The 12,031-nt window shown below is 45.5% G+C and overlaps 1 protein-coding gene across 1 annotated transcript in view; it reads left to right on the forward strand.

The window, feature by feature from the left end:
- The window catches only part of clstn2a (calsyntenin 2a), a gene marked incomplete at both ends in the record, with an annotated part of 141,649 nt that overhangs the window by 87,990 nt on the left and 41,628 nt on the right, over positions 1-12,031 (forward strand). Inside the window, 6 exons of the mRNA XM_079750644.1 lie at positions 423-618; positions 2,064-2,175; positions 2,622-2,718; positions 6,964-7,113; positions 10,138-10,323; positions 10,894-11,151. Of these exons, the coding sequence (XP_079606770.1) occupies positions 423-618; positions 2,064-2,175; positions 2,622-2,718; positions 6,964-7,113; positions 10,138-10,323; positions 10,894-11,151 (999 nt within the window). The remainder of the gene's footprint in view (positions 1-422; positions 619-2,063; positions 2,176-2,621; positions 2,719-6,963; positions 7,114-10,137; positions 10,324-10,893; positions 11,152-12,031) is intronic.

Consider the following 12,031-nt stretch of genomic DNA (forward strand, 5'->3'; position numbering starts at 1 on the left):
TAAACGATAGTTCTCATTCAGTTCCTTTATGTATCTCTCTCTTTCTCAGTCTGAATCTCTCTGTCTCTCTCTCTCTCTTTCTCCATGTGCAATACTGCTTATTAAATGTTGCTGTGAACAATACAAGCTGCCAATGTCATATGCTATTTCCAGCCTCTGCTGTGCTGCACGAGTTGTATGAGCAGACGTGACAAAACGACAGCATCAAATCATCCACACAATGGCTGCCATCCAAATCACATGAGCCCCCGGTAAACAAACTAAAAGTAAGGAACACTTTTCAGTCCAGCATCACTCAGCATCTGCTCTCTCCTCTCTCTCTGTCTCTCTGTCTCTCTGTCTCTGTCTCTCTCTCTCTCTCTCTCTCTCTCTCTCTCTCTCTCTCTCTCTCTCTCTCTCTCTCTCTCTCTCTCTCTCTTCAGGGGAGATCTGTGCTTTCCAGATCCACGGGCAGGACGCGCCGTTTGAGGCGGTGGTCTTGAACCGCACCTCTGGGGAGGGGCTCCTGAGGGCCACCGGCCCCGTGGACTGCGAGAGCCAGAAGGAGTACACCTTCGTCATCCAGGCGTACGATTGCGGTGCGGGCCCCAGCGGAGCCGACTGGAAGAAATCACACAAGTGAGCGAAGGGCGAGAAGGAGCTGCTGTGTTTCCATTACATGGTCCGTGTAGGGGGGAGTGGGAGCTCATCTCTGACAGAGGGAGGGAGAGGGAGGGATGGAAGGGAGGAGGAGAGGGAGGGAGGGGGGAGGGAGGGAGGGAGAGGGGGAGAGGGAGGGAGGGAGTGAAGGAGGGAGAGGTGAGGGGGAGGGAGGAGGTGGAAAGGGAGGGAGGGATGGAAAGAGTGAAGGAAATGAAGGGAGGGAGAGAGTGAATAATAAAGGAAAAGAGGAAGGAGGGAGGGAAGAAGGGAGGACGTGGGGGGGAGGGAGTTAGGTAGGTAGGGAGGGAGGGAAATGAAGGGAGAGAAGGAAGGGAGCTGGCAGGGGAGCCAGTGGAAGGGAGCCAGGTGGATTATACGATGCTGTGGCTCATTGTGTATGTAGTGTGTTGTGGAATGTTCAGGAGCCAAACCACTCTAAATTTGCCACACCCCTCAACAGACTCTCCAAGCTTGTGTTCCCACTCTGAGCTCTGGCAGCGAGAGTGCCACCGTTTAAAGGCTTTTAACAGGTTCAAGCACCAAATTAGCTTTGTTACACTGCAACTTATCATCGAAGGCTCTGAGTCTGAGGGGCTTCCTACTTTGTTCCCAAGTGGCCGATGTATTCCTGAGGGCAGGGGGGGGATTCAGCACAGAGATATGATCTCTGAGATATGAGATATGAGAAAGAGAGAGAGAGAGGAATAGATAAGGGGTGGAGGTGTTTCAGTTTTCTACCTATCTCTGATTGCTAGGAGAATCAGAGATATATTCCTGGCAGGACATAAGACGTGTGGTTATCACTGTAGATGACAAGTGTAAATAGGGCTAATAAAGTGGATGTTATTCATTATCACCTGCAGGATTTATCTTAAACGGGGGTCAGCGGAGGGAGCTTTTCAATCCAATACAGATAATCCAACAGTAAGCTAGCGGCAGCTTGTTAATCAATCTAGCTATTAGTATAAGTTGGGAACAGACACACACACTTTCTGGTATTTGGGTTTGAGTTGTTGCCTCTTCAACTGTAAATAGCTGAATCTAATTGAGCAAATTGTCTGGCATTGCATACCCAATAATTGATGTTGAGTTGGCAGACTTTAATCTATATCTCTCCATAAATTCACTGTGGCAACCAACAGCTTTAAAAAGCACCCAGAGAGAAATCTCTATTTTCGGGTAAAGAATAGTGGATAGTGTACTGCCTAGGCTGTTTGACCAAACAGCCAAAAGGTTGTTGATGTGATACCAATGTCTGCACTTCACCTGTAGGTTTTCATACAGCCATGGTTGGCACCTTAGTGCAAAGGGTCCCCCTGCTAGCTCCTTACTGACATGTAGCATCAACCCCTACCTCTACGTGCACTAAAGCCCTCCTCTGAGTGGTCCTGATGGGGGTCTTCTGCCTTCCACCCCCGCAGGGCGGTGGTACACATCCAGGTGGACGACCTCAACGAGTTCCCGCCCGCCTTCCGGGAGTCTGAGTACAAGGCGTCGGTCACCGAGGGCCGCATCTATGACAGCATCCTGCAGGTGCTTCCTGTTCCTGTCTGCCCACCTCTTCAGTGTTATCTCCTGCCTCTAGTGAAAGGGTTTACGAAATAGTCCTCAGCACAGCCACGTCGTAGTCGAGTGGCGAGGGTGGGTTGGACTCCCAGAGGGAGTGGCTGTTGGTTCGAACCCCAATGCAGTCCACAGTGCAGTCTACCCCTGGAGTCCTGCAGCAAGGGGCCTAAGCTCCTTAGGGATTGGAGATCTTAGGGACATCACTAATCACTGGGAATCACTTTGGATTAAAGCGAAATCTGAAAGACAATTTAGTCGTAGAATTTCAAGATGAAAGCAAAATGTATAACTACTCTCTCAGTACATCCAGCCACTGAAGCTGCGGCCCTAGGGACCCTATGCAGCTCTTTGGTCTGCCCAGTCTGCTAGTATGTCAGCAATGTGTGGTGGTTTCAAGGCGGGTTGTGCTGCAGGTGGAAGCCTGGGACCAGGACTGCTCCCCGCAGTACAGCCAAATCTGCAACTACGACATCGTCACCCCAGGAACACCCTTCGCCATCGACCGCAACGGTAAGCATGTGTCCTTCTGCGTGTTTCTATTTATGTGTGTGAGTGTGTGAGTGTGTGTGTGTGTGTGTGTGTGTGTGTGTGTGTGTCTGTGTCTGTGTGTGTGAGTGTGAATGAGTGTGTGTGTGTGTGTCAATGAGTGTTTGAACGAGTGTGTGTGTGAGCATGAGTGTTTGTGAGTGTGTGTGAGTGTGCGTGTGTGAGTGTGTGTGAGTGTGTCTGGGTGTGAGTGTGTGAGTGTGTGAGTGTGTGTTTTACGAGAGAGTGCACTCAGCGCTGAGGTTAATAACGCTGTCATTACGATGCCCAGAACTATGTCATTGCAGCGATTCACTAACTCCACTCCGATGGCACGCTCCATTGGAAAAAAATTAAACAAACGCATCTGCAGTTGTCCTCCAAACATGTTGACTAATGCACACTCGTTGTCGCTCGCTCTCCGGACTCAAAGGGCATGCCTAATGGCGGGCGATCAAAGGGGAACGCCATAGCACAACTGAATCCACATATGGCAGCGCTGGCTTTGTTCTCAATTTAGCTTTAAATAAACATGAACCAGACATATGGCACAGAGGAAGAGAGAGAGAGAGAGAGAGACAGAGAGAGACAGAGAGAGACAGAGAGAGACAGAGAGAGACAGAGAAAGACAGAGAGAGAGATGGTGAGAGAGATGGACACAGGGACAGGGGACAGAGGGACAGAGAGAGACAGACAGACAGACAGACAGACAGACAGACCGACCGACCGACAGACTGACAGACTGACAGACTGACAGACTGACAGACCGACAGACAGACAGACAGACAGACAGACATATGGACAGACAGACGGACATAGAGAGAGAGGGATATACACACACAGAAAGAGAGAGTGAGTTCTGGAACGTAACCTCCCCTGGCAGTTCATTACAGAACAGTACGGTTGCCATAGCGCTAACACCAGACACATTAGACACGTCGATGGGTGTAATAAGGTCTCAGTTGAGTCATTAAATGAATTCACCAAACATGTATTTATGTTGTTCTGTTTGTTAGATGAAAGACCAGTGTTGGGGTTAGGATGGCACTAACATAAGACACATTGGTGTGCCTAATTAACCTCTCTGTTGATTCATCAGTCCATTTATTCAATCAATACTGATGTATTCACTTTGTGTTTGATTTGGTTGGATGAGGAAGACAACATATATATACTGTATATATATATATATATATATATATATATATATATATATATATATATATATATATATATATATATATATATATATATATATATATATATACTGTATATATGTGAATTGACACACTGTTATTAGTTCATTCATTCATTAGATTTTATTATTGTGGATTTTATTAGGAGTTATTGTGACCAGCACCCACCACCAGAGGATCTCTGGGGCTGCTGATTCATCTTGTGTGAGGGGTGTGTGCATGTTTGTGTGTGTGTGTTGTGTGTGTGTGTGTGTGTGTGTGTGTGTGTGTGTGTGTGTGTGTGTGTGTGTGTGTGTGTGTGTGTGTGTGTGTGTGTGTGTGTGTGTGTGTGTGTGTGCGAACAGAAGCGGTTTCAACCGCTTTCTTCATCCGCTCATTATGGGAGCAACCCCCCCCCCCTCCCATACGGCAGGCCAATGCTGGTCGGTTAAACTCAACAGAAAGACCGAGATTACAGAATAAGTAAGCAGCGGTGGGGGATGGGGGGATTTCTTTGCGAGGGAAAGAATTAAACAGTGACTATGTAATACCATTTTAACATCAGGGCGATTATAGACTGTAACAGACGAACAGGCCGATAAGACTGCGTGAAGCGGCGGAAATAGAAAATGTAGAGAGTACAATAAAATTGAATTAAATTTGGAAGAATAGAAAGTATTAAAGTTTTTTTCCGAACGTACTGAGACTGAACTGTTCCTTCAGTCCCTGGCTGGCGACCAAAGCTGCGTAATGAGTTCCAGGGGATGTAAAAAACACGTTCTCCTCTCCATACATACAGATACACAGAAAGTATGAGAAACTTAATGGAGTCTTTCTGGGTCAGGCGAAGCCACTCTCACGTACCCACTGTGTCTTTTGTTCTGTTATTCTTTGTGTTTCCTTCAACTGTGAATGTTAAATTATTAAGCCGATTTCAAGTGAAACCGAAACTGGAATCAAGAATTAAGCTGCGCAGATTGTTTTCAATAGCCAAATGTCTCGCAAGAGCGCAATTTGAAATGAGTAATTTAATTGAACATTGCATTAATTTAACAGTGCTTTATTACCTTTAATGCATTTGCATTTGCGACAATAAAGGCTAACGTTATTCTTTCCAAAGAGTTCAACAGATAAATTACCATTCCAGACCTTGAGGTAGCGAGCTGTATGCTGGCCAAGATTTTTGAATATGATGATGGGTAAGAGCATCATTTAAACATTGGTTGATTTGCATGTTCAAGCAGGGAAACAAATCCCTCCAGGCTTACTGGAGATGCCTGTTGAGTGATCTGAATCCTATAAACATGGTCAGAAAATTATTCGTAAGTGCTGATGAGTGCTCGGAATAAATAGTATAAAACACTAAACTGCACTCCAAACACATTCGCCAAACACAGGCATACATACCGCCACATCCTGAGTTCAGCTCGGTTCGTTCTTTACTTCCTATTCTGAAAGAGTACAGCCTCTTTTTTATTTGCCTCACTGTGACCAACACCAAATCAAAAGAACAGCGTGTCCGGTGTAATCCCAAGATAGCACAATGTCGTCGATTGTCACCGTGGAAAGGACCAAGGCCTATTTATAGCGGTACGTCCCTCAGGTGAGCACACCGGGGGGGGTCAAGTTGCTGGGAGGATTGTGTTAGGGAACTGTCAAGCTGTGACCTGCTCACCCTCTCCTCTTCTGACTTTTCCTGCTGTGCCCTATTTTATGCGTAGCAGGCTCTTTTGGTCATGCTGATTTCCATGCCCAACTGGGATTGTCATCCTTCTCCTTCTTCCTCGCGTCTTCCTCCCTTTCACATTCCGTCTCTTGTCCCGCCCTCTGTTTCGTCTCCTTGAACCTGTGATCTCATCTCCTGCCTGTTATATCACACCTCCCCTCTGCTGTCGCTCCCCGTCAATCTACTCTCCTCTTCTCACCCTCCTCTGCCTCAAAATCCTTACCTACCTGTTCTAACCTAGCATCTCCCCTCCCCTCCTGCCCTCTACCCTCTCTCCTCCTCTCCTCTCCCCTCCTTCCCTCTCCCCTCTCTCCTCTCCCCTCATCCCCTCCTCTCCTCAATTATCCTCTCCTCTCTCCACACCCTCCTCCTCTCCTCTCCCCTCATCCCCTCCTCTCCTCCCTTATCCTCTCCTCTCTCCACACCCTCCTCCTCTCCTCTCTCCTCATCCCCTCCTCTCCTCCCTTATCCTCTCCTCTCTCCACACCCTCCTCCTCTCCTCTCCTCTCCTCTCATCCCTCCCCTCCTCCTACTCCATTCCATCCCCAGATTTGTCTCACCTCCACCAATCACAGAGAGGATTTCATGGGACTTTTGTTCATGCAGCCAAGCCAGAATGGTACTAGGGAAATGTACAAATCTGACAATGTTGAGGCACAATGGCTCCATTTACCTGAGAAAAATATCTACAACCCTTTCTGACTATAAAACCTGTTGATTATAAAAATCATCTGTCGAAATTAGTCTGTTTTAATTTTCTTAGCAAGCATTTCCAAATAGTGGGATAACAGCTAGATAGACCTGAACAATAAAAACCCACATTGGTGAATGTTGTGATTACAGTGGGATGTGATTTTGAAGAACGTTATTTCAATAATTTTACTAAACAAATAAGATATCTTCATCTCCCATTCTCCAATCAACCATTAACTAGCCCCTTAACTGATTATAGTACCTGTAGGATTTGAGAGTTTTAACGAGAAAGACCAAGATTAAAATAAATAAACACATGAACCTCTCTTCACTGTGTTTATTTGCCATTGAGAAGGGTTGCATTCAGGCACCTCTGATTAATAGGCAAGAAGGATTCCCAGAACTAATCAGGGAAGAGAGGCCCTGATGAGCAAGGAGCCGGTAGCCGTCTGAAATCTAAGAGGTCTCATCCAGAGGCAGGCGCCGTAAACTCAAAACAGAAATTCTCACGGAGCACTTCACTCATAATGGCTGAATGAGGGCTACAATCTTTCTAGCAAAACACAGTCAAATGGTATCTCTTATATCCTACCTACAGCATCTTTAACAACAGCAAATGTTTTAACTGTGTCGCAGGAAACATCCGGAACACGGAGCGGCTGAGCTACGAGCGGCAGCAGAGCTACGTGATCATGGTGACGGCCTTCGACTGCGGACAGAGGAGCTCCGAGCAGAGCGTGGCCGTGTACATCGACGTCAAGCCCGTCTGCAAATCCGGCTGGCAAGGTCAGAGCCGGCGGAGCGCCACTTAGAAACTCTGCTGCCGTTGCTCCTTTCAATGGGTCAATTAATGTGCTCACATCTAGGGAATGCTGGGTAAAAACTAAACATGGAGACAATCAGGACAAGAGGAGAATAGGACCGGAAAGAAGACGAAGAGAAGTAAATAAGGTCAATACAAGATAGATAAACAAGACGTTGTAGGAACTGTAGGTAGGTTGATGTAAATAGTGGTTTGGGTGGAGTGAGGTTTTTTTGCGAGCAGGCAGTGTCTCGCTCAGAAGACAGTGGTATGGGTGATGAATAAGAGCAGGGAGGAGGCAGGGTTTGATGCAACACAATTTGGTTTGTTTTCTTATTCTTCAGGTTTATTTTATGCTTGATTTTGCATCAATTTCACTCACACAACCTTGTCGGGAATTTGTGGTCCCTGCTTCTATGCTTCTTCCAGTGTTTGTCTCGTGTCAATTGAGAGGGAGAAGGATAGAATGAAAGTATAAAATAAGAAAGAGAACATTTTATGAATAAAGAATGATAGAGTGAAGGAAAGACAGAAGAAACAAAAAAGAGAAAAATAAAGAAATAAAGCACGATAGAGTGAATGAAAGACAGAAGAAAAAAAAGAGAATAATGACATAACGAAAAAAAGTTTAAAAAAAAAATAGAAAGCAGGAAACAAAGAATGAAATAATTTAAATCAGAAAACAAAAACAGAAAAAAGGATAAGAAACCCTCTCATATCTTGAGAAAGTCTCTGGAGTAAATAGGTGGACTTGACAGGCAGCCCTCGCAGGGCTCTAAACATGCGAGGAGCTCAGCTGTCTCGCTAGTCCGTCTCTCCTGCTGTCAGACCTGACAGCGTCTCCCGGGAACGCCTACATCTCAGGGAACCAGGCCGGGAGAGAAGATGGAGAGAATTCACATATGGAGAGAAAACAATGAAAGAACAATAAAAACTTGAGGTATCAAAAAAAGAAAAACACTCTAAAATGAGGGTAGAAGAGGGAGACAAAATAGAGAATGGGCGATCAAGGAGCTGGGTAGTCTGAAACATGTTTTATTTTAAGAGTCGTTTAGCAATGGGAGTCTTGCCCATATTCATTAGGAGGCTTCATGTTTGTTTTTATCTAGTTTCCTTTATAAGAACGACATCTCATCAGCGGTTTATGAAGGGGAAATAATGTGAACAAGGGCATTGTTAAGGATGTAGAGCACAGAATCAGACAGACTCGATGATATCAGAATGCCTTCCACAAATCCATAAAGAGGTTATAAGTTAGATGTTATCCTTCGCTCCCATCATGAAATGTTTAAAGCTGAATCCGAGAGCTCCGGTTTTGTATGGAGACATAAGTCTGGGAGCAGCTTGTCTTCCAACAACTTTCAGTCGGCCCGTCTGCAGACTCCAGGGAGAGGTGTCATCGTTTGAGTTTTGGAGATTTCTACAAAGAATTAATTAATATATTCATATTTATGCTGTTTTGGATGCATTTTTTTTCTTGTGCAATTTTTTGCTTCAATGGAAAATAGCAGTGGCAAAGCTTGCTAATGGTGTTTACCTTGGAAAAACCCACTCTGACTTTGTGTTGTGGAGAAGCCCAGTGAAAGCCACCTAGCTGGAGTTTGGCAGCCAACTAGGGACGATAGAGACGTGGAGGCAGAGACAGGTCACTGTTGACTTGGGGTTGAAAGGCCAGAACCTTAACCTGGGCTTTAATGTTGGAGATGCCTTGACTGACACCAGCAAATGCTTGTCACTTTAGCATCGTGCCCTAGCATTCACTGATGAAGACATTACATGTTCATTAATTGGTGGTTGTCATTTCTATGCTGATATAGAGAATGTTGCATTGTGAACAAGTAAAACATTATTTACTTTTTTTATTATGGCAATTTATATCTGTGGCTTACAGAAGCAGAGCCCTTTTTTCGATGTTATTGTTGATGTTTGTTGTAAACCCTTCATACTTGTTAGATATGAATCATAGAGATTGAGATCAACTTCAAAAATGTCTCCTGAAGAGAGAATGAACAAATAAACAGAAAGAAGCACGAAAGAGATGAAGAAAGGACGAAGGGACCTGAAATGGCGCAGAGCTTTTAGTAAAGGCCGCCTGAGAATCGGGCAGACTAAACGGACCAGGGGGACCTCTCTCAGCCAACACACATGACGTTGTGAAGTTACCAACTCTGCAATTATTCTTTCTTTAACATACATATACATATTCATAAAACCCAGATGTTATCACCAACCAGTAATACGCAGTCGGGGGATCAGAGAGCCCTGTGCGCATTCTGCTAACAACCTCATTAATGTTGCATGGAAAATAATGATTTGGGTCGTAAAAAGGCCATAAGGGTAATACTTTTGAAAAAAAACATTATCCCACTCTACTTATTACCCATGAATAATATAAAATCCAATGATGCGTTTAAAATAATTTTAGGATGATCTTTTGAGCTCATGTATCTAAGATGGTCTTTGTGCTTTCAGTTTAATTTCTCACCTTTTTGTGCTTTTTCTTAGGGACATCCCTATGGTATTCAAATATGGATTAGCCCAATATTACCATATAACCTATCCATATCTCATGAACATTCACGCAAACGCCAAAAGGTCTTTATCTCTCTCTCTTTCTTGCTCTCTCTATTTCTCTCTCTCTCTCTCCCCCCTCTCTCTCTCTCTCTCTCTCTCTCTCTCTCTCTCTCACTCTCTCTCTCTCTCTCTCTTCTCAAAGCCAGGTCTTAATTCTCCAATGTAGTAGATGTTTTTTTTATGATTTAATGTAAATTTTTCTTGAAATCGTTTAGGATGAGGTAACATGGTGCTCGCTGCATAACTATCAAGCAATGATGGCGTGCTTCAGTGGAATCTAGGTCTCCATAAGGGTTGTATGTAAACCAATGAGTTGGTTTGGTCGATAATGTCTAAGTCCATATTTCTCACTTGAGTCCTTGTGTGTATGTTTTCCATATAAACTATATTCTCCAAACCCTCTCCATGTCCCCTTCTCTGTCGTGACCCATCAGGTTGGAACAAGAGGGTGGACTACGAGCCGGGGACGGGCAGCAGGCAGCTGTTTCCCAAGCTGCGCCTGGAGACATGTGGCGGGCCACTGTCCTCCGTCAGGGCCACGGTGGAGCTGCAGACCAGCCACATCGGCAAGGGCTGCGATCGCGAGACCTACTCCGAGAAGTCCCTCCAGAAACTCTGTGGTGAGCGAGGGAGCGAGGGAGGGAGAGAGAGGGGGGGGATGGGAAGGAGGGAGAGAGAGGGGGAGCGGGGGAGAGGGAGGGGAGGTAGGGAGGGATGATGATTGCCAAAGAGAACGAGGGAGAGTGAGATGAAATTAGGACTAATAAAGAAGCAGAGGAAAGGAGAGAAAAAAGCAATCAAAGACGATGGAGAGAGAGAGAGAGAGAGAGAGAGAGAGAGAGAGAGAGAGAGAGAGAGAGAGAGAGAGAGAGAGAGAGAGAGAGGACTAAATACTGAGTAGAAAATAGGAAGTGGTGTCAGGGAACATTTTTAATTTAAAGTAGAAAATTACTTTTTGACATTTTAAACTATGTAGTTCGCTAAGCTGTCCACTCTCAATATTGATTTCCCTTTTTCTCATTTAAAGCGGTGTTGCCTTGGAAACTCGCTCCAGGCTTTCCTAGTGTATAATTAATCAGCTGGACGGACCGAAAGACAGACAATTACACGGACAGACTGATAGATGGAGCAGACGGACAGACAGAAAGAATCGCCAAACTCTGAAACCCGGTTCTTGTTTGTCCAATCAGGGGCGGCGTCGGGCAGCACGGACCTCCTCCCCACCACCAGCGCCTCCACCAATTGGACGGCGTCCCTGTTGACGGACAGCGGGCGCGACAGCGACCTCATCTACCGCTTCGACGGCCGGCAGGCGGCCAACGTCCCTGCCTCGGTGGTGCCCCAGAACCTGAGCGACCAGTTCACCGTGGCCACATGGATGAAGCACGGGCCCAGCCCAGGGCTCCGGGCCCAGAAGGAGACCCTGCTGTGCAACTCCGACAAGACCGGTGAGCCGGCGCCTCCTGTGGTTAGCTTAGCCTCGTATAGGGGACTAGTCTCTGTAGACGCATACTGCAGCCAATCATTTCCCTTCCCGCTACAAAGCCGATGTTTGGATATAAATACAAAAGATGACACAAACAACAGGTGGCTTAAAACAATCCTATCATTCCACATTTCTCTAAAAAAATATAATGGCTGGATTTTTCCTGCTTCTTCCTGCTTGTTATTGCAAAATTGATCCAGGAGTATATTTGCATAACCGCAATCTGATTGGCCGACGGATCCGCCGCTGCCTGAAAAGGTGAACATTCCCCAACCGTTTGACGCAGGCCACGGAGCCTAATGGACTAATGCATTTCGCAAGCGCCCCATGCAAAGTCAACGAGATCCGTCGACAGACGGATGTAGTGTGAACAAGGCGTAAGGTGTAGAAGAGGACAAGGTTCAGAAACTAAACAAATATGCCCCCTCCCAATAGGCTCCCTCCCTTCCACTTGAGAAGTGTTGTATCTCACAAACCTGTGCAGTGATTCCCCCAGAAAATGTCTTAGTCAAGGTGGTCAAGGAGTGTTCGGTGAGGGTTTCAGTTTGCACGACAGTTTGTTTTGAACAGTAACACCAATGCATTATTTCTCTTTATTTTTTGTACCTGATGGAAGTATGTTTTCTTTCCCTACGAGAGGTTTGTACTTTGTTAATGCATAATAATTATTATATATATATTATATATATATTTTTTATATACATTGGTAGTCAAGGCAGGGCCCTATTGTTGTTAAGGCCTTAACCATACAGTGTTAATTTGCCTTAACCATATAGTGCCGGGGGAAACACTGCTGTTATTGACAGGCAAGACGGATTCCCCAAAGCCATCACTGCATAGAT

The sequence above is a fragment of the Pollachius pollachius genome, assembly GCF_949987615.1.
Source record: "Pollachius pollachius genome assembly, chromosome: 14".
NCBI classification, from domain to species: Eukaryota; Metazoa; Chordata; class Actinopteri; order Gadiformes; family Gadidae; genus Pollachius; species Pollachius pollachius.